Source organism: Leuciscus leuciscus, assembly GCF_965113295.1.
Source record: "Leuciscus leuciscus genome assembly, chromosome: 12".
Taxonomy (NCBI): domain Eukaryota; kingdom Metazoa; phylum Chordata; class Actinopteri; order Cypriniformes; family Leuciscidae; genus Leuciscus; species Leuciscus leuciscus.
In genome coordinates this window covers 25,877,601-25,904,952 of record NC_138736.1, presented here as the reverse complement: position 1 = coordinate 25,904,952, position 27,352 = coordinate 25,877,601, and the positions used below count along the sequence as shown (strand labels likewise).

The following is a 27,352-nucleotide window of genomic DNA, read 5'->3' as shown; positions in this document are numbered from 1 at the left end:
CAACCTGTCTTTTGAAAATCATATTTCATATGTTACAAAAACAGCCTTTTTCCACCTTAGAAACATTGCTAAGCTACGTAACATGCTATCAGTTTCTGATGCAGAAAAGTTAGTTCATGCATTCATGACCTCGAGACTGGATTACTGTAATGCTTTATTAGCTGGTTGTCCTGCATCCTCAATAAACAAGCTACAGTTAGTCCAAAATGCCGCCGCTAGAGTTCTTACGAGATCAAGAAAATATGATCATATAACACCGATTTTATCATCACTGCATTGGTTACCTATAAAGTTCTGTATTAATTACAAGGTATTGCTACTGACTTATAAAGCCCTAAACGGCTTAGCTCCAGTCTATTTAACGGATCTTCTATCACCCTATAATCCATCGCGCTCTTTAAGATCACTAAATTCAAGGCTTTTGGTCATACCTAGGATATCCAGAACCACCAAAGGAGGGAGAGCATTTTCACATTTGGCTCCAAAACTCTGGAATAGTCTTCCTGATACTGTTCGTTGCTCAGACTCGCTCTCCCAGTTTAAAACTAGATTAAAGTCGCATCTCTTCAGCCAGGCATTCATATAATCCTACAGATCAAACTACAATCCGTCCTCTAGCTCATAAATGCCAGAGGAGAACTGGCCCCCGACTGAGCCTGTGTTCTCCCAAGGTTTTCTTTCTCCATTAGGTCACCTGATGGAGTTTTAGGACACCATTAGGTCACTTGATGGAGTTTTTCGGTTCCTTGCCACTGTTGCCTTTGGCTTGCTCAGTTGGGGATATTTTGGGGATATTTAATCTAATTTTATCAATCATTAAATTCCTCTTGAAACAAACTTTGTTGTATTATTTTAATTTAATACTGTGAAGCTGCTTTGATACAATCTGTATTGTGAAAAGCGCTATACAAATAAACTTGACTTGACTTGACTTATGCAATCACCACAAAATTTGATCCAAATGCAGCTCACATGTAGAGGGACTTCACAATTTTTTTTTATAAATATTTCCTTATTTCCTTTCTGAGTTATTCCATGTCAAATAATAAGAAAAAAATATATATATTTTTATATATATATGTATATATATATATATATATATATATATATATATATATATATATATATATATATATATATATTATGTATATATATATATATATATATATATATATATATATATATAGTCTTTTCTCAGCCGTTTCTCAGCATGAGAATGTCAAAGTAACGTAATTTATATTTTCAAAAAATTTGAAAAGTTTTCTATCAAACGATACCTACCTTTTGAATCTCCTTGCTATAGTTTTGGAGTTATGAGACTTTAGTTTTGTGTGTGTCACAAAAAACAAACAAAAAAAACACTAAAAATGCTCTGTTGCAGTCGTGTGTGTGTGTGTGTGTGTGTGTGTGTGTGTGTGTGTGTGTGTGTGTGTGTGTGTGTGTGTGTGTGTGTGTGTGTGTGTGTGTGTGTGTGTGTGTGTATGAGATAGAAAGTTCGTTCCACTTTGTGTTTATGCTCTAGAAACAGACCTTGAAAGTAATTTTTTTTCATTTTCCCATTCATTTTCAATGTGGGGGCAATCTGACTCCAAACACCTTAAACGGTAAAAAAATAATAATAATAATACACAGAGAACCACCAAATCAAGGCCAGATTATTTTTTTTATTTTTTTTCGTGTTTAGATAGATTATGTAGGAAATGTCACAGAGTTTCATGCTCCTGAGATGAAGGTAACGTTTTTTTTTTTAAATGAAGGAAAAGTCCAGTGGGGTCAGCTGGACCCCAAACACTGATTTTAAAAACCTACTTTTTCAAACTCCACCTAATGCCTGGCTCACACTACAGGAGTTTTAAAATCCTAACCGATTTTGAAATCTGGTTGCAGCACACACTTAAGGAGAATCTTTGCAGATTTTCGTCCCTCAAATCTTAAACATGCTCACACTACAAGGTTTGAAAATCGCGGTGCACCACACACTACAAAATGTTATTAAGATTATCGTGCCAGAGGAAGCGCCTCACGTGATCTCAAGCAGCAGATCTGAAGTGGAAAAGCATGGAAACATATGGGACATGCATTGCCATGAGACACACACACACACACACACACACGCACAAAGAACCTACCGGTACTTTGAGTTAAGAGCTTAGATCGGGCCCAAAAAAATCAAGCCCGACCCTACCCGAGCCCATATTACAAAAATTGGCCACTTAATATTTAATATTCAATTATTTTAATTGTCACAATTAAAGTATTAATTTTATTAAATTGACCAAAGCACAGCATTCAGCATTCAATCAAATATTGATTAAAGATTTATTATTATTAGGCTAATAATGTTATTTCAACATAATATCTCGTTATTTCGACAACAAGCGTGCAACAAGCTAGATGTGCATTTGTAAATCCGGTGACGCGTGCATTGATTTTATTAATAAACTAGTGTTTTCTGTCGGCTGCAAAGATGAAGTTGACGATCGCCATCTCCGTAGTGAACGCGCCTATATAGAGAGAAATGCACATGGATTACATAATCAGAGAGTAGCCTATTTCTTTTCGTTTTGAATTGTTTCTTTTAAAGACATTTAAAGATTCGATGTATTTCTCATGTCTGTGAGGCATACACTGAGTTTCGGTAAATTTATGATGAGATGCGCTCCAGTTCACGAGCAATGCAAGTGACAGCGCAGGCGCCTCTATGTCATGTTGCATGATTATTGTCTGCTATATTTGCTTCCAGGCAATTGGCAATTGGTTGATAAAAAAATTATATAAATTAAGAAACAATTTATACAAAACGAAATTCACTTTAAAGAAAGGCTTTCTACAAAGCAAAACGTAATGAAGTGGTCAAAATCATGTCTGACCCACTCTATGTCTCCCGATACATTGCACATCATATCTTACTCGTGCTGTTCACTTTTCATAATCAACATAGCCTAAATGGAAAAAAATAACATTATAATATTTTAACAAATAGCACAAAAAAACACAAGCATTTTTGGGGGCGGCCACAGCCCCCTGGCCGCCCAAAACGACGGGTGTGCCTTCATATCAAGTCATATTGGTGAAAAGGTAGCCCTGACCAAGGAAAGCGAAATCTTTCAAAAATCATCCTTTTAAGGATATTTCTCATGAATGGCGTCAGCGCTGGTCAATACAATAAATCAATGCCGGCGTTGATCATGGAGTGACGCATCAGCTTTAGCGTTGTCCTGCTCAGAGTCTTGTAAAGTGGAGCTCAAAGTTTAAATTAAATATTAAAATAATTAACAGCTTGTTTCATTACATCTAGCACCTATCTGTGAATGCATCCGCATTTTTACATTTCCGTTGAAAGAACAGTTTAATGACTGAGTGACAGTCTCTAATGCGCAGAGACTTTCAATGTCAATACTGGTAAAAATATCAGCAGAAAGCCTCTCTTAAAGTGAGATTCAAGGAATTAACTGTTATATAACAATGGTCTAACAAGCTCATTGTCATGTTTATGTTGTGTTTATTATATTATGTGGACCCCCGACCCTTATTTTGACGTGTTGTATCTTCATTTTAATCCACTTCGTTTTAACGCGCTTTTTACTTTCGGTTTCATGAACATGTACTCGTCTTTGTGCCTGCTGACCACAGTGTAACACTCATTTATTTAGCAATAAATAAATGGAGATAAAAACGCATATCGAGTTGAGTCACTCAAAATTATCTCAAGGGAAATTCCTTCAGCACAACAGCCCTACTTGTTTCCTGGCTATTTTGACAGCACTGACGTAATCACAGACTTGCTCATCCCGATTTAAAATCTTAAATATCAAACATGTTTGATATGATCGGGGCGAGCCCGATTTGTGTGAGAGCAGATCGGGAGGTGCAAGATTCGATCTGTGAACACCTCACATTACCAGATAATCTGCGCCGAACATCGGAACCGATCAAGGTCCTCGACAAGATTTTTTCTCCGATTCTCGGGAGGGGGAAATCGGGCATAAATCGGCCTAAAACTCCTGTAGTGTGAGCCAGGCATAACCGTTGTGCTGATTTTCACGAAAATGTCACACACAAAAAAACAAATCATTCAAGCCAATTTGTCACACCGTTCTAAATTAACATGAGAACAAATTTGACAAACAACACAGCAAAATGGACGTGAGTTTATATTTCCACAACGCTTTAATGTATTCTGACTAAACTTGGTGTTTGTAATGACAACCATGAGCTGACAGTATCTGTACAGTTTTGGCACAGTGCCACCTAGAAGTCATGAGATATGAACATTTTATATACATAGAGTTATAGAGTTGTATCTGCTTATAACTGAACAGTTTGACCAAAAATCATCAGACTGGTCTCTTTAGATTCAGTGGCGCATGCATATTTTTATGAAACTGGTCTTAATAGATTCCTTGGTTCATGCTGAGAACATAGAATATAAACCGAACATAGTAGAAACCTACTTTTTCAAACTCCTCCTAGATTGTTTGCCCAATTTTCACAAAATTCGAGTCAGGTCATCTTCACTGTGTTAGCATACCGCATCTTAAAATTTGATGGCATAATGCCAATCTGCATCTCCTGCTGTATCTCTGGAAAGATTTAACATATTGATACAAAACTTTGTGTAATTGTCACCCAACACTGACCACATCAAATCAATCTGATGTGAGTGTCACCTATTGTTCAAAACTAATAACCAATTGTGTCACATTACAAGTGATTGTATTTATGGGCTACAATGTCTTACTTTTTGTGGTTGTCTGATGATCGCTGCCTTGATTTGTAGCTCCTCATTCTGCCTCTGTGTTGCTTGGCCCCTTTAATTGCTGCATGCATCTATATTTGATCTTATTTTTTAACTTCAAATCACCTTTATTTATATAACCGTGTCAATGTTGCAAGCTACAGTATATATTCCAGCAGCTTTGCAGAAAACAGTGGTGTCATCATCCAGCTCAATTCAGTTCAAGTTTTTGTTCTCATCCAACAGTCTCATTGTAGCCAAATTGATAATATTACTGAATATTAAGTGTATTTTAAACCCCAACTAAGCAACCCAAAGGCAACAGTGGCAATTTAGTGGGTTATAATTCTTAAATTATATTCTATCACTTTGTATGCCATCGCCATCATAGCCACTTCTCTAGGAAGAGCCTCCAACATTAGCAAAACAAAGCGTAATGCTCTGTTACACTGGTGAGGAGACAAGAGAATGTTCAACACATTCTCACTCCCTATATGTGTCCTAGACTTTTGCAGGCTTTTAGTCACTATATTTTCACTATACAGACACAAAAAGTTCCCTTTAGCGTCAGAGTTTATAACAAAATAAACGCTGTTTAATGAAGTTATAGCAACAGGTAATAAATATATTTAAACCCTACCCCTCTATTACAGTTGACTGCTAGTTCACATTCTGAAATCCAGTCAACAACTTTTTTTCTTTTTTGATAATCTGTTTCACTCTGATATACAGTACGTCACAATACAGAAGAAAAAATCAGTCACTACTTCCATTTCATCACTACTTTAAATTATGAGGAGAAACAAGGTGGTGGGATCTGGAAATTAGATATCAGATCGCCCACATACAAGCTCCTCTGCATTACCTGCGAGTTTCATGACACTTGTGTGTTTCTGTGGTTGATTTATCTTTATAAATGGCTTTTTGTTTTTGTATTTGTATTGTGCAGGTACTGGGAGGCTGTGCTAGAATTGTTGTGGCCAAGATTTGAGCTCATTTTGGAGATGAACATCCAGAGCATTCGAAACACTGACCCTCAGAAACTGGGTGTACTGGACACCAGACCACACTATGTACGAAGCCTCATACACAAACACATGCCGAAATACCACACCCAAAAAAAAGGTTTTCTGGTAGTGCAAACATTTTGTATGTTCACAACTAGACCTCAGCCAATCGTCAATTATTATTAAAAGATTATGCTCATTTATGCTCATGTTGTCTTTAGATTTGAAAATGAAATAACAATTGTTCCATTTAAACAGTTTTATTTTTATTCCTACCAAACATGCATTAAATGTATTGATAATTGAACATATGAGATACATCTTAGTAAAAACTGTAACAAAGCTACAGTTTTACATTCCATGTATGAAGATAAAATATTCAATTAAAGAGGGAAAAATTTATGATTCAGCTGATTCAGCAAGTCTGTCCTAAAATCAATGCTCAATTTTAAAGAAAAACTTTTATTTTTAGATACTTACATGTGCTGTGTTCTTTCCATACAGTGTGATATGAATGCACATTTACATGTATGTGGCATAAATCATCTGTTTTTGCTTCTTGTTTGTGTAGATTACACGCCGGTATGCTGAATTCTCCTCTGCTATTGTCAGCATAAATCAAACCTTTCCCAATGAGAGGACTAACACGCTACTCGGACAGCTGCAGGTAAGCAGAACAGAAACCCCTCTGTATTCTCGAAAGGTGAAGTGGCTCATATTGAAACCTGACATGGATATGATTTCCAGATTGAGGTGGAGAATTTTGTGCTGAAAATGGCGGCCGAGTTTCCTTCTAGACGAGACCAGCTCATCTTCCTCATCAACAACTATGACATGATGCTCAATGTGCTCATGGTGAGGTTACTCACATACCACGCTGCCAGAAATGGGCATAAATACATGTTTTCAAAATATAATACAAAATACCTCAGTTGAAATGGATCAAAATGAAATATCAAATACTTTTTGTATTTTGAAATACACAGAATACATGTGAAATTGACCATTCAGTGAAGTATCACTATTAGGCTGAAATCTGTCTGGACCTATTCTGAATGCAAAAAACATTTTGGTGTGTACAACTGCTTAGAAACTGTTTTCATTTCACCTACCTCCCACCAAATTTTCAAAAAAGACGGTTTCAAGGTGTCATCTGGGTACCACTTCTATATTTATATCTGACCAGGTAACACTGCAGCCCATTACTTGTGGTGAAAAGTTATTTTAGGCCCTGTCCCAAATGGAACCCTAACCCTTCATAATCTTCATCCAAGTCCACTCTTTTGGATGTAATGCCGCTAAATCACGTGTAAAACTGGGAACATTTCCTGCTATCTAGCAAAGAGTAGGAATGGCCTAGATGACCAAAATCTTATATCACAATATGAGTAATTTTCACAATAACAATATATATTATGTTTTGTTTTGTTTTGTTTTGTTTTTTTTGGGGGTGGGAAATAAGGTTGTTACGATACCAAGTGATACAGGTGAAATTACACTATTTTCAATACCAGTTTCGATAGCACAGCAAAATCTAATAATAAGTATTAATGCAAGTAAAAAGTTCTCAAGTAATTATTGAAGACAAGTAAACCTTTTACTAATAAAATAAAACGAAAGCAATAGGACAAATAGATACAGTAGAACAAAGAGACAAATTAAATAAAGTGTGCTAAGTTTTTCAGGTAGGTCTACCTAACAGAAATAATACAGAAATTGAATAAAGTAAAATAAAACACTGCATAGTCTTCACTGTATGAATTAAATACACAGTAATATTTATTAAAGCTACAAAAGTTATTCCATCAAGTGCAGTGAGTGAATTTCTTTTTCTTTTGTTGTTTGATTAAGGACACAGACAACAGCAAAATATTAGTCACTTTAAGAGCTTATGCACGGACCAAATATATTGATACATATCAAATTCTCCCATCTGTTTACCTTCACTCAAAACATAAACCACCTGTGTGTATATGTGTATACTCAGATTTTGACACATTTTTGTGCGCATTTGACCATTTACCTGTGCACAGAAAGCTGCCTGTCAGTGTGTGAATACTAAATACGAGTTCTCTTTTGTGCTGTATTGTACTTTTAATAGCTCTTTTTAACATCAAGCACGTCCCACTCTTTATTACTCATTCGTCCATGTTTCTTTATTGCTCTAATGTGTCAATAACTCCTGCCCACTAAAAGCTGCATGGATATGCTTACGCGATATATAAACGATATAAAAAAAAGTTAAATCAATTCCACGATATATATCGTCATATCACCCAGTAATCAGTAGCAAGCAGTAATTCTTAAACACATTTGAGTTGCTAGTTGATAACCATAAACCAATTAACTATCAAGACTGACTGGCTAACTAGTTGGTACAGGAAATCAGCAGCCTAATAAAGAGTGTGACTGGCACAAAGTATATTATGTATTTTGAAAATACAAAAATAGTCAACTTAAATGTATTTAAATGCAAAATACATTTGATTTCTTTCAAAGGCTTTAAAATACAAAATAGCATTTTGTGTTTCAAATAGCCTACATATTTTAAATGCATGTATCTGAAATACTGCACACCGCAGTCTATTTATTCACTGTTAAGACTGTATCAGAATGCATCATGATGATATGTTTTGTGTGTGTTATAAAGGAGAGAGCAGCTGATGACAGTAAAGAGGTTGAGGGCTTTCAGCAGCTCCTGCTGGCTAGAACACAGGTACATTCTGGGATACTAAGTACCGGTTCAGACTGACAGCTGTCTTGTAGTAGGACATTGCTTTTCTTATTGTCATGTAAGTAACCATTGTTTGTTAATATGTAATTTTACAGGAGTTTATAGAGGAGATTCTTTCATCTCCGTTTGGAGGGATGATTGCATTTGTGAAGGAGAGCGAGGGACTAATAGAGAAAGGGCAACTTGACAAACTCAAAAATGATGAAGGTCAGTGCTGGAGCTGCTTTGTTTATACTGTTAAGGTTTATATTGTACTGCTTTATTTTTCATCTTTTATCATGCGGTTTATTCATCACCCAAAAATCCCTTCATCATTTACTCACTCTTATGTTGTTCTAAGTCCTTCATTCATCTTCGGAACACAAATTAAGATATTTTTTAGATTCTCTCATCATTTTTGTCCATCCAATGGAAGCAAAACAGATCCTAGAGAAATTTCAAAAAGGAGAATTACAAACTAAACAAAAGGAAGGAAAGAAAGAAAAATACCATGTGGGAGCGTTTTAGTGAAGTAGTTAACCAGGACCAATCAATTATGTGATATGTAACGGCTGTGAAGCGCTGTAGCCTATTTGACAATAAACTAATAAAGCCTACATCCAGCTTGTGTGTGTATGTTTGGGAAGTTGCTGTGATGGAGGCACATTTAATGTAGTAACCTGAGATGTTCCCTTTAGAATAGGAACTCTAAGCTGTGTCTTGGGTGGACGCTATGGGGAACAAAATTCCCACTCCACCATGCCACGGGGATGCCTGCCTCACGAATCATTTATCCGCTCGACCCAAAGTTGAAACGGCAGGGCAGCACAAGCTTACTAGAGGAGATGCGTGTACTCGCTGATTGGTCTCAGTCACTCGACCACTAAACAGCGCTGTGAGATCCAGTGAGAAGCGTTTGAATTCAGCAAAGAACACAAATGTCTCTGTGATTTAAACTAGTGAAACAGCACTGACAAACAGGAGAAACACTGCACAACGATACAATCAGAAGGCTTTTCAATCTACAAATTGTCATAATTTACCATAGAATGATGAAAAGGTTATATACGAGCAGAAAATGGCTTCTTCCACAATTTCTCCACTTCAGCGTGGAGGTGGGAAGGAATGGAAGACTCATGGGGGATGGGAGACCATGGCCTAACAGGAAGCACTTATCCAGCCTACCATCAGCCTACCCAATCTGGCTGTGGCACGGGCCATGAGGTCCAGCAATTCCCCATATGCTGGGCTGGCAAGTTGAGAAGAATCCATACACACACTTTCCTCACCTTATTTAACCACATCCGCTTTCTCTTGACTGGATGTCGAGAGACAGCAAATCCTGGCTAGACAGCGCACCAGAGCTCGACCTGCGATCCCCACAACTGAAGCCTCCGCTTTGCTCCGACAACAGCGGGGCCTGAGCCATAGAGCGCAGACACTTGTCCCACATCCCTTAAGAATAGAGAAAAATGTGAACAAAGCCTCAATGGGTGCATTCCGAACCCTCAAGCACTGAATGCACATGTTCCTCTCCCAAGCAGTAAAGGCACAAGGTCGTGTATGTCCTCAGGTGTCAAACACCTGGGTTACGGAGGCACAAACTTCCTAAAATGTTTGCTAGAATTTTCCATGATCCTGCCTTCACCACACGCTAACAAAACAAACAGCTCCTAAAAACAAAAAAGCTGATGACATGTGCTACGATGCCCTCTTATACTTCCGGGCGCTCCCACTAATGACATCATGGACTTTCGCCAACCAATCAGATTGGAGTGCTTTCACATGTGCTTCACACATCGGATACGCTGATGGTGTCCCCATAGCATCCATCCAAGACGCAGTGTAGAGTTCATATTCGAAAAAAAAAGTTTAACTGAATTAAAACTTTTGTTAAAACTAAGTTTGCTGCATCAGACCCAAAAGGGCCAGATCTTTTTTTTTTTTTTTTTAAGGTGTGTAATATCTGCATCGCCATCATCATTAAACACAATTGCCCCCTTTATTTATTTTTTTACGTATATTTGCAAAATACAAATGTTTTTTACTCTTAAGTATAAAAAAATATTATTATAATTTTTTTCTAGTTTGACTTGTATCTGGTGAATGTTTTCTTTTCAAATGCTATTTAATGTTGTCACCCAAAAATAAAAATACTGTCATCACTTACTCACGCTCATGTTGTTCCAAACCTGTATGAGTTCCTTTTTCCTGTTGTACACAAAAGAAGATATTTTAAAGAATGTTGGCAATCAGACTGATTGTTCTGATTGTCAATGGCACATTCTGATTTTCATGGTACAGTATAATGCATATATTGCTACCCTGTCTTGTGGCTTCAGTGCTCCGACAAATCACAGCAAATTCTGCCTTACATTTATTCTTTTCAGTTGTAACCTGTCTTTCCCTTGAAATATAGTTCCTTTACTAGTTTTTTTTATTATTCGAATCCTCTCTGGAACTGTCAGGTAGCATGTAGATTTTTGTTATTGAAGGTGATTTTGTCTTCCTAAAGATATTGAACACAATCGTCTACTACAAATTTATTTATCTGCACTGTGTTGTCAAAATGGGGCCAGAATTTCTTATTCCCTGTCCTTGCAGGAAAACACGTAGGTCACAAAAAGTTTGTACAGATGCCTTGCCATATACCCGCCAGTAAGTAGCTTGAGAGCTCAACTCAAAGAACAGTATATGTGACATTGCATTTGATGGCTGTGCCTGTTGCCCTTGTTGACAACACAACGCAATGCAGCGTTTAACGCAAAAGGACGCTTGGTACCTGCAGATGACATCCTCTTTGCTACAGATAATTATTTTACTTTGCCTTTGAGCTGTGTTACACTTTAAGAGCAACCATTTTGGAGACAAAGCCTTTGAAAAGAGGGAGGAGGACAAGCATAGAAACACAGCTAAAGGGGCAGAAGTTTGGGCTTCAAAGCTTGCCCATTGCTTAGGCCTGCCAGCCACAGACACGTCACCTGACTGCGTACAGCACTCACATACCATATTCAAAGACTACTCTGACCATTTGTTTGAGAAATTGCAGCAACGTAGCCATTGAAATTGTAGCCATTGACTGACTTCCTACTATCGTCTACTGTCTGATTACCAACATTCTTTGAAATATCTTCTTTTGTGTACAACTGAAGAGAGAAACTCATACAGGACAAAATTTTCTTTTTGGGGAGAAGTATCCCTTTAATACTTTAAGCTAGGATGAATTATTTAACTAAGGTGAATTAAATTAAATTCACATTTAAATAAAGAATGAAAGCAAATACTTGCATTAAATATATTATAATGTTACCAAAGATTTCTGTTTCAAATAAATGCTGTTCATTAGAAAAGTCCTGGGGGAAAAAACATGTCCACACTTCCACAGTTTAAGCAGCACAACAACTAATAAAAATTAGAATAAAGGTTTCAAAGCAAATCCGCATAATAGAATGATTTCTGAAGGACCATATGACACTAAAGACTGGAGTAATGGCTGCTGAAAACTCAGCTTTATCATCACAAAAAAATACTTAATTTAAATAGCAAGAAATTATTTTAAATGAAATTTAATATTTCACAGTATTCATGTTTTTACTGTATTTTTGATCAAATTAATGCTGCATTGGTGAACAGACTTATTTTAAAAACTTAAAAATCATCCTGTCCCCAAACTTATTAATCATATTACAATGTTTCCATCAAAGGATGCTCCTAGAAACACCCACAGAGGTCTGGGTGAATCCCAGGAATCTGCATCTTTTTAAGAATTTGTCTGCCTATATCTGTTTGTCAGCTCGTATCACTCAGTTGGTGCGGGGTTTCTCCAGCACATGGAAGCAGTCTGTGGAGGCCCTGAGTCAGGATGTGATGCGTTCCTTCACCAACTTTAAAAACGGAACCAGCATAATTCAGGTACAACCTTATGAGACAAATCTTGTGATGGTTTGTGTCCCAATTAAGTTATTTATTTTATGCATTTAAATGTTATGAATTTTTGTCTGGTTGTATTCACTAGGGAGCACTGACCCAGCTCATCCAGTACTATCATGGTTTCCATAAGGTCCTCTCCCAGCCAACATTCCGCAGTCTGGCGGTGCGCTCTGAGCTCATAAACCTCCATCATCTGATGGTTGAAGTCAAGAAACACAAACCAAACTTTTGAACTCGCACATTAATCATCAGCACTTATTGGCCTAAGACTGTCAGGAAATATTTGCTGTAGTCGCACTGCTAAAAATCATTCTTTGGGAGTACCTAAGAACATACACATTCATATAACAAGATATATTTTCCTGAAAATTGTGTAAAACTGAAGACTAATTTTCAGAAAATCTATATTGGATGGTGAGTGTAATTTGTCTTCTGTCACTGGCAGAAGTTCTGTCAACTTTTTAACTTAAGCAAAACAACAGTGCAATTGTTTCACAACAATTTTACTATCTTAAACTGTTTTCCTAAACAGGTAAATATATCTTGTCCTAAAGGTGTTTAGATTTTCTGGAAAACAAGGCAGAAATATTAAAAGTCTAATATTTTGCAGTTTAGAGCTGAAGCTAGAACAGGACTTTTAAAGGCTGATTTTTATTAGATTGTGATTTATATAAACAAGTATCTAATATATTGAGCACTAATCGAATTATTTGGTCAGTCTTATTTTTTAAAGGATAATTCACCCCAAAAATTCATATTCTGTCATAATTTACTCACCCTCATGTTGTTCCAAACCCGTAAGACTTTCGTTCATCTTCGGAACACAAATGAAGATATTTGAATGAAATCTGAACGTTTTCTGTCCATCCATTCACAGCTACGCAACTACCACTTTGACACTTCAGAAAGTACATAAAGAGATTGTAAAACTAATCCATATGAATTGTGCGGTTTAGTTCAAATTTTCTGAAGAGACTAGATTTTATTCAACCAAACTTGCTTGATGCGCGAGAACAAACCTCTTGCGGAAGCTCAAACGTGCTGTGTAACACACGAGAGTGAACCTCATTGGTTCTCGCACATCAAGCGACATGCTTGAGCTTCCGTTTACCATAACTTATGTGTGCATTGATGAATGTTTATATGTGAATAAAAGCCTATATTCGATCTGTTCAGCATCTAAAGTGATCGTGTCTCTTCAGAAAATTTGGACTAAACCACTCAATTTATATTATAATTTTTTGTACAATCTTTTTATGAACTTTTTGAAGCATCAAAGTGCTAGTTAAGTAGCTGTCAATGGAGGGACAAAAATGTCATTAAAAAATATCTTCATTTGTGTTCCGAAGATGAACGAAAGTATTGTGGGTTTGGAACGACATGAGGGTGAGTAAAGAATGACAGAATTTACATTTTGGGGTAAGCTAACCCTTTAAGTTTGCTGATAATTTGATTTCCTTCTGTGTTCATGTAAATGCATTTTTGGTCTGACAACAGATCTAAAAATGTCTTTTTGTTTTCTCTGAAAAGTTCTTTATGTAGGCCTATGCACTGTTGTATTGACAAATAAAAGCATTCCATGTCTCAAAATAAGAAATATTAAATCAAAAGTCTCTGAAAATGTTCCCATCATTTTGTCAATCTGTTAAAGCGTGTGTAAAAAACAAGGCTACACATTGGCTACACTATTTTTTTGTTTTGTTTTTATGATCAATCAATCAATCAAACTTTTTTTCTATAGCACTTTACAGCAGCCACCAGGTGTCCAAAGTGCTTCACGTCAGGTACAAATAAACAAACACCACATTTACCACAAAAAAAAAAAACAGAATAAGAAGAAAAACATAAAAACAATAACTATGTATGATTACTTAAAATCATCAGAAGAAAGAGTAAAATTGTTAGTTAGTTTGTAACAGTTTTACAGTTACATTTTGTCCCATTACCTTTCAGGGCGTGTGTTATTTAATCCTGTCACTAGGGGGCGCTCTAGCCAGTGAGATGCCTAGTAGCATAAAAGAGTAAGAGAAGAAGTATGGAGTAGGAAGTATGTGTTAACCACATGGAGAAGCTTTCTCACCAATGCTGTAATGCTTTTTTCCCCTCATTTGAGGAACCTGAGGTTCTTTAACTCAAATGTAAGTGATCTTGTTAGTACTTTATTTGTATATATGATGTTGGGTAATGTTTATGTAAATATGGGACGAGTAAATGTGTTAATAGTGGCACTAAGTTTATCTGTTTGTTTGATGCAGAGGGTTCAACATGCAGGCCTGAGCTGGAAGCTGAACTATTGATAGGACCTTGATCAAAAATGGGATTAACTGCCTTCGTTTTGTCCACAACATCTTGTTGCCATCTATGGTTCATTTTATAACTACAGTTCACATTATTGACAGTTACTGGGAAGCTCGGTTGCAGGCAGATGGGGCCTCATCAACAAGGCACTTAAGTACTATTTCATCTTGCTTCTACGTCACTTAAAGACTGAACCTTGAGTTATCAAAGACACTGCTACAAAAGTCTGAACTGAATTGTTTGATTTTTCCCATGCAACTTTGTAACTATATGTACATTGTAAGTTACTGACTGTATGTTGATTTGTGGTGTAATACACGTGGCTCATTGAAATGAGAAAGTCTCTGGTCCCTTAATTATGTAGCATCAAAAACATTATTTTAATATCAGGTGTTAGTTAGTTAGTTAGTTAGTTAGTTTTATTTAAAGTTTGACAAGGCAGGATATTGAGGGACAAAACCCTGAAATGTATCAAACAGAACACATACTCAGAACAACCTTACCTAATTGAAATAAATTAAATAAATAAATAATAATAAATAAAACAACCAGGTAGAGTAAAAACAGATACACAAAAAACCTGGAATACATCAGATATCATGCAAAAAACAAACAAACTGTAAATTATTTATAAAACAGTTTAAGAGCACGTGGAATAAAAGAAAGTTCATGTCTTTTTGATTTACTCCTGGGCACAACAAACTCCCTATGCTGCCGTAGTAGGTAAGTAGGTCTTGGAGCCACAGACAAGAAACAATGCTGTGGTGATGAACTGTCTTTGAGTAATTTTGTAAAAGTACGTATAGTGGCCTCGTCACGCCTCTCACTCAGTGATGGGACAGTAGAAGTTGGAACACCTATTATCCGACAGCAACGTTTTTGGACCCTCTCTAGCTCATCAGAGAGACCTTTAGGTAGTCCACCCCATACTGGGCTAGCGTACTCAAGGACTGGCCGTATAAATGTTAGATACACTTTCATTAAAACATCACAAGGGAGACCCGCATTTTTAGCAACACAGAGATAGTGTATTCTAGGACGCACCTTCGAAATCATGTACTTAATGTGGGCATCCCACGACAGATCAGAGGAAATTTGGACTCCAAGCAGTTTAAAAGTGGAAACTCTGCCAATTGCATGTCCTGATATTACGGGAGAGGAAGGGCAGGGAATGTTTTCGTCTTTCCTGGCGCTTATGACCATGTCCACAGTCTTACCTCTATTCATTGCCAATGAAAATTCCTGTCCCCAATCTGCCACTGAATCCAAGGCCCTCTGAGTTAATCCTGGTAGGGATCCCATTAAAAATTCAGTAATTGTTAAATCATCAGCATATTTTACCGGAATTACTGAAGGAGGCAGAAAGGAATCCAAGCTGTTTATGGCGATGACAAAAAGCAGAGGGGATAGAAGACCCCCCTGAGGAACACCAGCTGAAACTGGATAGGAGTTAGACACACAGGAGCCCCACTTCACCTTTTGCTCTCTGTTACTCAGATAGCTCCTTACACTGAGCTAGGGCTGGGCGATATGGCTGAAAACTGTATCACGATATAAGTGTTTCATATCGGTCGATATCGATAATTATTGAATTTTTTTATAACATATTTAAAATAAGGACCAGTCCAGGAGACAAATATATTACATTTAAAGATTTTTTATTTTAAACTTAACCTACCTCTGATTATAATCCCATCAGTTAAAAAGGCAGAAATGTCAACACGACCATGGAAAACTCAAAAGTCTAAAATCACAATGAACACTTAACAATTATCTCTTAACATTAAGGTGCAAAATTAAAGAATACGAAAGAAATGCTTTATAAAGGGGTGGGCGATATGGCAAAAATATAATATTACGATTTCTTTCTATAAATTATATAAATCTATTTCTTTCTATTTTCTATAAATTATACATTGATACTTATTAAAGCTATTAATAAAGTTATTAGTCAAGAGCAGTGAGTGATTTTCTCTTTACATTTTGTTGTTTTATTAACATTAAAGGGATAGTTCTCCTAAAAATTCTAATTTTCATAATTTACTCTCTCACGTTGTTTTAAACTCGAATAAGTTTCTTTCTTCTGTTGAAAATAAAAGTTATTTGGAAGAATGTGGGTAACCAAACAGTTGATGTACCCCAGTGACTTCCATAGTATATTTTTCCTCCTATGGAAGTCAATGGGGACCAGCTACTGTTTGGATACCCACATTCTTCAAAATATTAATATTAGAAAATATTAGAAGGCAATTAATACAGGTTTGGAACAACATTAGAGTGCGTAAATAATGAGATAATTTTTATTTTTGGGTGAACTATCCCTTTAAGGACAAGCGGCAGCGTGTTTACTATTACTACTGTCTCTTTAAGAGCTGCGCGCGACGCGTCTATTATACACGCATTTGACAAGCAGATTTTCTCTCAATTTTCTCAAGTTTGCTTTCACTTTAGACATATCCGACTAGTTTAAGTAAACCTTGTGTGTATAACAGTATTAGCAAAATAAGACTCGAAAGATAACTTAGTATTCAGGCGCTGGTAGACAGGCTTTTAGTGCATGTGAGCTTCACATGTATGCGCTGAGAAACTAGCTAGAACAGCGCATAAGCACGCGAATAACAGAAAAACTGACGACGGTCTTGCATAATCTGCAGACGACATTGGTCTAATGGTGCCTTCACGTGCTATGGTAATTATGGTAAATACCAAAAGCCGACATGGAAAATGCACATGAACACCCCCTCATGTGGTATTTTCAACTGGGCAACTCGTAGAATATTTTGATGCACGAGTTGCCGAGATGAGATAACCTTTGACCTTTTCAAAATGGCGGAGAGCAACGCAAGAGTCTTGAATACTGTTAGCGGATAGTTTTTGTAGCCTATACAATGTTGTGTCATTAACGATTGTAATATAATGCGTTAACACTCAATTTTCAACTTCGCCGCAATTTCCTTGGTTCATATTTAATCATTTTATGTCATGTTTTATTTATTTTTTTATTATTCATTATGTTTTAATCATCAGAAAGCACCACACTTACGTTTTTTTTTGTTTTTGTTTTTTTTGTAAAGATAAAAAAGATACTCTACTGACACAGACCTTGCGGGTACTACATTACGACAACAAAAGCACTTGAACACAACACACTGGTAAATACCAGTTCACAAGTGGAAAATATCATCTTTTCCATAGCACGTGAAGGCAGCATGACTACGGTCAGACTTTAAGTCAGGCGAGCTGACTTTTTCTGTTTTATCTAGTTACTAGAGAGTGAGTGCCTTTGTTAATGCAATCAAACTTGCTTTGCTGGTTTCTTCCAACGAAAAAAATAAATAAATAATTATCGAACGTTTTATCGAACGCATTTTTTATTGATATTGATTACGTGTCTATCGCGATACATATCGTTATCGTTTTATCGCCCAGCCCTACACTGAGCCAGAGCGGTCGTCTGACATTCATGTCAGCTAAAGCATAGAGCAGTTGACAATGATCAATTGTGTCAAAAGCTCGAGTAAAATCAACAAAAACAGCATGGATGTCCAATTTAGGATTGGTGTTAAGTGCATCATGCCAGGATTGCAAAATTTGAATCAGAGCAGTATCAGTTGATCTGTTCGCCATGAAGCCATGTTGTGATGGTTGAATTTTCAACAGTTGCACCACTACTGTGTATTAAAAGCCATTTTAAACAAATAAGTTTTAAGTTTTGTTTTAAAAAGTGCAAGGTCTGTCACAGTACGAATGTCAGGTGGGAGCTTGTTCCAGAGTTTAGGGCCAGCAACAGCGAAGGCCCTATCGCCCCACTGTTTATACCTCGACTTCGGGACCTGTAAAGTCCGTTTATAAGAAGACCGCAACCGCCGATTTTGTCCACCCAGAATTAAGAGCTCAGACAGGTACTCTGGAGCTAGCCCATTCACAGCTTTAAAAACAAACAATAAAATCTTAAAATCAATCCTAAAATGCACCGGAAGCCAGTGTAGAGTAGCTAAAACTGGAGTGATGTGTGCGCTTCTAGGTGTACTTGTTAAAAAGCAAGCGGCGGCATTTTGTACAAGTTGAAGATGGGAAAGAGATGTTTGACTCAGACTAGGGATGGCGAAAACTAAACATTTTCTTGACCGACCACTGAGCCTCATTAGTCGGTTGAAACCGGTTAACCGATTAGTTTAAAATATGCGCTATTTGAAATAACAGCCATTTCGAGCTGCGCCTGCAATTTCGCAACTCTGTCTCATCTCTCTGCCGCTCTGCCTCCCGCGCACACACACACACACACACACACACACACACACACACACACACACTGTTTGTCACATTGCCTACCAGCTAGCATAGATGGCACGGTAGGTTGGCTTTGGCTACCTTTCTCGCCCGAAGAGGCTTGCGGGTGTCGCGTTTTCAGGTGATACATCATAAGCCGCGTTTCCATTACCCTTTAAATTGAAATTGCGAATTGAAAATACGCACAATGGAAACACGTCAATTTCGCATAAACTCCCGTTTATCGCAAAAAAGTTTTTACGCTCGCATGAGGTGGTTTTTCAGGCAATTCGAAAAAGGAATATTTCGCAAAACTGCAATGGAAACATTTACAGTCACCTGACTTAGAAGACGCGGTGTGTTTGATGTCCATAGCTACGCAAATAATACTAATTTTATATTATTTTATTATAACATTTAATAGGCTATATTTAGAAGACGCTTTTATGCAAAAAATGAACAAAGCTGAGTGTGGAGCGCGCACTGCATGGCACGGAGGCGCGGGCGCGAACACTTGCATTTTCCTATCAACAGTGGAAACATCTTAAAATACTCTATCATTTCTGGTCATACAGAAAATAATAATACATTATTCTCAACTACTTTTATTTGTGTGAACTCACAATAACAAGAAAACGTGCTTTTGTAATTTAAAATAAAACAATCAGACAGACGCACTTTCATGATCTCCGTAAACTGGAGCGTGAGAACTTAAACAAAATATAGTCTAGGCTAAAGCTTGAAATGTCCACTTTAAAACGAACAAATTCGAATCGAAAGCTAATACCTTCTGATTATGTAATCCGTATAAGGTGCATTTCTCTCTAAAAGCGCATCTGCTTAACATCGGCGATGGAGATGTGATGTTAGCCGACACTTAGAAAACAATAGTTTATTAATAATATGAATGGCTCTTCTCATTCAGAACTGCGGGAAAAATATCAATTCCAGGTTCTAATTTGGCCTTAGAAAACCAGTAAAATCGACATGTTTCCCATATTAATTTGTGAATATTTTAAATGTTTAATAAAGGGGCAAAAAGTCATAAACAAAAATCTGAAAATTCGTCTATTTACTTTTTTGCGCAGCAGTTGGTGTAGCCAGTTCAAATTAAAATGTTGGTGTTCAACTTTACGTTTTAAAAGACAACAACAGTTCATTTTTCGTTTTTCAATTACGGGTTAAAAAAGGAAAAACGAATGGACACAAAAGTAGCCTACATGGATCGTTTGGACAGAATACGAGACAGAGTTCTTTATTAAATTTATAAAATAAACAATAATTAGCCTTCTCGGAGCAGAATGAGGGCGAAACACCCAGAAACTCCTATGTGTCATTCGTAGTAAGTGTCTTTCCCTGCCATTAATGCTTGGATAACACGCCACGTCTCCTTCCATTAATAATAATAATAAAAATGTCTAATGCGGTGGCTGTGATATATATATAAACTTACCAATGTCCTTTGCCGTGATTTTTGGAATGACTAATCGCGAGAGAAAAAAAGACGTTTTGTCGCATAACATCAGTTAATGGAAACGCCGTCATTTATCGATATTTAGATAATAGATCTTTTTAGACAAATCTGTGCTACTACTGTATTTAAGCCCTGGATCTGGATCACACAAGTTGCAACTTACATCTGTGTCATCATTCTTTTTGGTGAAATGGTCCCACACACTACCTTTCTTTGTAGGCTACGCTTCATCCTGTCGTCTGCCCTGGCTCTAAAGCCGCCTTTCCACTGCAAACGACAAACGACAGCCGTCGGACCGGAAGTCATTCATTTTCTATGGAGAGTCGTACGGGAGCTGCGGGGAGTTCCGATCATATGCGTATGCGGAAATTTCGGATCCGATTTGAGCTTCGGATGCGTTGAAATATCTGAACTTCTGCGGCTAGACCGTATGCGACCGGTCGACCGGATGTGATGTATTCTAATCAAAACTATGAGCGCGAAGCTAGAATTACCAATATTTTAATACTTTAATGTAAACGTTATTCCTGCAAAATGATGGTTATTAATAATTATGGCTGAAAAAAATATTTGTATCATATTAAATCAATATTTATATTGATTAGCTCTATAAAATCGACAGTTTTTTAATATATAAGATGTATTGAGGGTCATTTGTTTTGTGTGGATATATGCATGCATGCATTACATTCATTAAAATCATTAATTTTACCATTGTGAATAGCCGAGGGTAATTGCATCACGACCAATTTCAAAGTTCCGTGCGACTGACACCAGGGGGTGAAATGCGACAATCGAATGCGAATGTCGTGCGCAGTGGAAAGGCGGCTTAACCTCGAGTGTTTTAGCCTGTAGCCTTTACTTTTCGCAAACCTTGTGAGCGCGCAAACCCAAACGCTGTGACCTCGCGCCAAATGTTTTTATTGGTTTATTATAAGTCGCCTACAAACAGGCGAGTTATAAAAAATTGAGTGTGAGGGATTTGTTCACTTCACACAAAAAGATCTTGGAATGAGATGGCTAACTGTAGTAGCGTTTAGTCCACTGTCTATAATAGCCTAATTTAGAGATTTTTTTTTTTTAACCGACTACCGACAACTTTGATCGGTTAACGTTGATACGGTCAACCATCGGTTAAACGGTCATCGGTTAACATCCCTAACTCAGACCGACATAAAGAGCATTGCAATAATCGAGCCTTGAACTAATAAAGGCATGTAAGTAGTTGATACCCTGGTACACCTGTCAAAAAATGATTGATTGACAGGTGCCACGCCCCTTCCGGTGACAGGTCCCGCCCCTTCCGGTGACATGTCCCGCCCCTTCCGGTGTCCCGCCCCTTCCGGTGACAGGTGTCCCGCCCCTTTTGGCATAGGATCAAAGGGCTTTTGACAGCTAGTTTTGACTTTTGATTGACAGGTTCACAGTTAGTTTTGACTTTTGATTGACAGGTTGACAGTTAGTTTTGACTTTTGATTGACAGGTTGACAGTTAGTATGACTTTTGATCATGTTATTGACAGCTAGTTTCGGGTTTTGATGCCTTTTGAAGTCTTTTGAAGTCTTTTGAACATGACAGAAGGTTTTGAAGGCTTTTGAAGCCTTTTGATATTGACAGAAAGTGTTATAACAATATGTCATGGTATCTGACAGCTAGTTTGATGCCTTTTGAACATGACAGTTAGTGTTTTTTTGAAGCCTTTTGATCGTTTGAAGACACTGTGATTAAATAATACGTCATGGCTATATGACAGCTAGTTTTAATTGTTTGAAGCCTATTGAAGCCTTTTGAACATGACAGTGTGTGTTTTTGAAGTTGGTATCACACACACGATCCTCCCTACATATTCCTGAGCGTATCCGGGCTGTACTGTGAAACTGATAAGAAAAAACTGTGGAAGTTTATCTCACACAAATGTTGAAAAACCATTCAGTTCTTTTAAAAGAATATAAATGAAATGTTTATAAAGATCTTACTAAAACCTCACTCAAAAAGTTTAAATAAAATGGAGTCACAAAAACAATTGCAATCAGTTAAATGTTTATAGAGTTTAAAAAAACAACAACAAAAAACCATACAGGTTATGAAACAATCAGTTAAATGTTTAGAGAGTTGAAGAAAAAACATATAGCTTATGAAACAACGCAATAAATGAAACGGGTTCACGAAAATAAAAAATAAAAAAATCATCTCACATGTTTAGATAACTAAAGCGCCTCTCCAGCACAGCCCCGGCCTGAGTGGTGCGCGCGCCCTCCGCATTCTGACATCCCCCTCCTTCTGCTGCTCCACATTCCAGAGCACAGTGATAGTGAGAAACAGAGATTTTATAAAATAATGTATATTTCACACAAATAATATAATATACAATAATATAAAATAGCATCTTACTGAAACCAATTCTTTCAGTTTTAGATAAACAAAAGACTAAAAAAATCATCTTTCATAAAACATTCTGTTCTTTAAAAGAATATAAATTTACATTTACATTTATTCATTTAGCTGACGCTTTTATTCAAAGCGACTTACAATTGCTATATATGTCAGAGGTCGCACGCCTCTGGAGCAACTAGGGGTTAAGTGTCTTGCTCAGGGACACATTGGTGTCTCACAGTGGATTCGAACCCGGGTCTCTCACACCAAAGGCATGTGTCTTATCCATTGCGCCACCACCCCCCCTAAATGATTATAAATAAATAATATAAAATAAAGATCTTACTAAAACCTCACACAAAAAGTTGAAATAAATGTACAACTATCCAGTTTAAATCAAATGGATTCACAAAAAAAATTGCAATGAGTTAAATGTTTATAGAGTTGAAGAAGAAAAAAAACATAGGCCTACATGTTATGAAACAATCAGTTAAATGTTTAGAGAGTTGAAGAAAAAACATACAGCTCATGAAACAACGCAATGTATGAAACGGGTTCATGAAAATAAAAAATTATCTTACATGTTTAGATAACTAAAGGGCCTCTTTACACCAGCGTTTGACCTGCGGAGCTTTCAAAAAGCACCAGCCAAAGTGTGTGTGTGTGTGTGTGTGTGTGTGTGTGTGTGTGTGTGTGTGTGTGTGTGTGTGTGTGTGTGTGTGTGTGTGTGTGTGTGTGTGTGTGTGTGTGTGTGTGTGTGTGTGTGTGTGTGTGTGTGTGTGTGTCTGTCTGTCTGTGAGAGAGTCACACAAATTCAGTGATCAGGATATCAGGTGCTGAGTTTATAAGAAGTATAATCTTAAAAGTTTAAATGATATATTTTAAAAATAAAAGATTGTTTAAATGAAATTTTTAAAGTTTGAATAAATACACATCTTCTATTTATCTTTTAGAAGATTACTGTAATGATTTTGTTTAAATTGAAACTAAGGTATAATTGTTATTAAACAATGTCTGTTCAAAAACTTTAGATGGTTGAAAAACTGTACTTAGTCGTCTTAAATCTCATTTATATGAAAAGATTCAATCATCATTTTTTGTCCGTGTGGAGTTTCAATTTTGATGGCTTTCCATAGCCATGATGATTTTTGTACCGTAACTGCATATTCGATTATGTACACCTAAACACGACCATCACAGAAAACTATAAAATAAAGAAATAATTTAATATCATTTCTAAGCTGTATTGCACGCGCGCACACACACGGTTCTAAAAATGAACTAATCTCTATGTGCATCATGTCACAGCGTATGTAATGTTAGTCTGCTAACGCCTTTCCAGAGCCAAAGTTTTGTTCGTACTAAATTTATTTCAAAGCATAATCGTAAAAGTTTCAATATGATCTTTTAAAAATAAAAGGTTGTTTTAGTTTGAAGTTTAAAGTTCTTAACTTTCTTTCTTAAAAAAATCTTTAAAGTTTGAATACATTCATATCTTCTATTTATCTTTTAGAAGATTACTGTAATGATTTTGTTTAACGGTGACCCTAAAGTATAATTGTTATAATGTGAGACAATGTCTGTTCAAAAACTTTCGATGGTTGAAAAACTGAAACTGAAAAACTCGGGGAGATAATGTCACAGTAAATCTAGTCTGCGTTCCAGAGTACATACAGAGTTTTACACTAAATTCATTTAAAAGCATAACCTTAAAAGTTTAAATTAGATATTTTAAAAATGAAAGATTGTTTTAGTTTGAAGTTTAAAGTTCTTAACTTTCTTTCTCGAAAAAATCTTTAAAGTTTTATTAAAATCATATCTTCTATTCATCTTCTTAGAAGACTTATGTAATGATTTTGTCTAACGGTGACCTAAATTATAATTGTTACTAAACAGCGTCTGTTCAAAAACTTTAGATGGTTGAAAACCTGTACTTAGTCGTCTTTGATCTAATTTATACAAAAAATGTGTCCATACAACATGTTGTCAAAGTCTGTCACAATGTTTTGTTGTTTTTAAGACATCCGAGGACTCTACATTGCTCTTACTTAGACTAAGTTGTATATATATATATATATATATATATATATATTTTTTTTTTTGGTTACATTGTTTTTATTCGTCAAGTTAAATGTAAATTTGCAAATCCAAATGATAGGAAAACTTTATGATAGGAAAGTACGGACAGCGCCTTTGACCAAGCCTCTACATATGGGGCACTTGCGCAGAGAAGACGCACATTCTTTGCACACAACTAGGTGACCACAGGGGATGAAGACAGTGTTCACTTCCTTATCCATGCAAACTTTGCATGTGCGCTCCTCTTGAAGTCTTCTTAACTGTTCTTCCATAGGCAAGTCTGAAAGATCTTGACTCGGGGATGCAGCTTCACTTGTCTGGGCCATCAGTTCTCTCAGCAGGCAGACATCATTCTTCTTGATCCAGTTGCAGAAGACCTCTGCTGCTGCATTTCCTTTCGACAGGACTAACTCAATGAGCTGCCCTGTCTGCTGCTTGACTATAGTGCAGTTACGAATAATGCCATACTCTTTCTGCGAGATGACGTTCTCCTCTAGAAGACGGTCCATTAAGCTCTGCACACTTTTTAGTTGCTGTGACACGGCAAGATGATGTTTCTTAAGAAAAGTAAGAAACATACTTTCTCGCTCCTCCTCTCTCTTCTCATCTTCCGCACGTAGTAAATCAGACACCAACTCTTGAACGGTTTTGTAATTTTCTCCACTTGCGAGAATCTTGCTTTGAACGGTTTGCTTCACCACAGGATTGTTCATCATCACTGCATCTTCTCCAGGACCCAGGTGTACAACAGGTGGATCAACAAATTCTCTTGAGTTGCTGTCTCCATTAGTCAATAGCTGTTCAAACACAAAAGGAAATCTTGCTTGAATCTGATGAACAAACTCTTGGCCCTTTTCTTGCAACAGGTATTCACATCTTGGAAACCACTTAGAATGTTCTACCCATGGATCATCACCAGACTCCCAACATCTGAGTCCACCATCACAACGAAAGCACTTCACGTCATCATTACGACCAACATAGTAAAAACCAGCCTTAGCCAATTGGTCTGGTCGAACAGTTATTCTTGAGGGCCAGTTGACAAATGTGAGCAACCTTTCTTCACACTGTTGCATTGCCGAGTTAGATCCATTGGAAAGGCCGCCACCAGATAAAGGTACATTATCTGCACGGTCACCTCGAACGAAGCGGCAGTTGGGGTAATGCCTCTGGTGCTCTGATACTGCACGATCTCCCGGTTCCCAGTTGCTAAGCTGACCTCCACAACTGAAGCAAGCCACTCTGTCGCCCTGACCAAGGTAGTAGAAACCACTTTTGGCAAGCTCGGCTGGAGTTACTGTAGCAAGAGTCCAATTCTGAAAGGTGTCAAGGCGTTCCTGTTCCCGACGCATGCCAGGATTGTGACAAGCCGGAGGTCGCTGGTGAGACATATCCTCAACTCCACGGGAGGAAATAGGACTGGAGAGGGCCAGGTTGCTGACTGCCGTGTTTAAGTAACCCACCTGCTCCTCCATTTGGCCTGAAACGGATACCGTGGTGGTCGATGTTACGGCTGTCGCAGGGGCAGAAAGCTGTAGGATGGCTACGTTGTGAAGCGGGGGAAAAGGCAGAGTGAGAGGACGACAGGAGGTTTGCGGTAGCGGGTAAAAATGTGACCACAGGGCGTGTCCACTCAAGCCCTTCTCTCTGCTGGACATAGTCGTCCTCTCTAGTCGTCCATGACAGAACACATAATCTTATTAAACTTATTAAATACCCTCTATGATGCAGGAACCGATGCTAAGAACAAAATCAAATTTTGTCCAACACCACAATTGAAAAAATTGAAAAATCACCACACAATTTCAGGTATACACATCTTGGAAATGGTTGCCACCTCAGGAATACAGTAATTAAGATGCAGAAAACAAATATTTAAATATTTAATCTTTTAAATCAGGTAGTATTTTTTAATTATTCTAAATATTATTATTATGTATACTATTTTATTTAATACCTCCTAAAGAATAAGTTGTGTCATACTATTTTTATGAGCTCAGACATTTTTTCATTCAGAAAATTTTATTTCAACATTATACTTTCGAGTATACATTGAAGTAGTGAAGAAAATGATAGATCGGCAGTACATAAAGTAAAACGACGTTTACAGATGGTCTAACAAGAATAGAAAATCTCTGCAGGCTATCATGTTTTGGTCTAGGGTATAGTTGACCAGACTTTCAACTATTTCACCAACGTCAGTTTTTGCATTTTTTGACACCAGTGACACGCAGAGATCTGTTACAAAAGTCCATATAGCGAGTATCTCTGTGATTTCGAATTCGTCACAACATTCACGCAACACATCCAGAACTTTTTTGAGGATTACGCCGTTCGGCTCTTTGCCGTTAAAAAACATGGGCGTTACATCAGTCCATGGCTTTGTCAAGCCTCTTACGACATCCATTTCATTTTTGAGATTTGTCACACGTTTGGTATCCTGCGCACAATAGTTTTTCATACCACACGCA

The 27,352-nt window shown here is 37.1% G+C and overlaps 2 protein-coding genes across 2 annotated transcripts in view; one reads left to right on the top strand and one right to left on the bottom strand.

Annotated features, from left to right (window-relative positions):
- Positions 1–14,009, top strand: part of vps52 (VPS52 subunit of GARP complex) — a 57,436-nt gene extending 43,427 nt beyond the window's left edge. Inside the window, exons 14-20 of the mRNA XM_082186722.1 lie at positions 5,688–5,811; positions 6,317–6,412; positions 6,493–6,600; positions 8,396–8,461; positions 8,575–8,686; positions 12,252–12,370; positions 12,474–14,009. Of these exons, the coding sequence (XP_082042848.1) occupies positions 5,688–5,811; positions 6,317–6,412; positions 6,493–6,600; positions 8,396–8,461; positions 8,575–8,686; positions 12,252–12,370; positions 12,474–12,620 (772 nt within the window). The 3' untranslated portion in view covers positions 12,621–14,009. The remainder of the gene's footprint in view (positions 1–5,687; positions 5,812–6,316; positions 6,413–6,492; positions 6,601–8,395; positions 8,462–8,574; positions 8,687–12,251; positions 12,371–12,473) is intronic.
- A 9,760-nt stretch (positions 14,010–23,769) lies between these two features.
- Positions 23,770–26,557, bottom strand: LOC309510397 (putative inhibitor of apoptosis). The gene has a single exon (XM_082185140.1). The coding sequence runs from the start codon at positions 26,537–26,539 to the stop codon at positions 24,968–24,970; it is 1,572 nt and encodes a 523-aa protein (XP_082041266.1). The 5' UTR covers positions 26,540–26,557; the 3' UTR covers positions 23,770–24,967.
- Between the last annotated feature and the right edge of the window lie 795 nt (positions 26,558–27,352).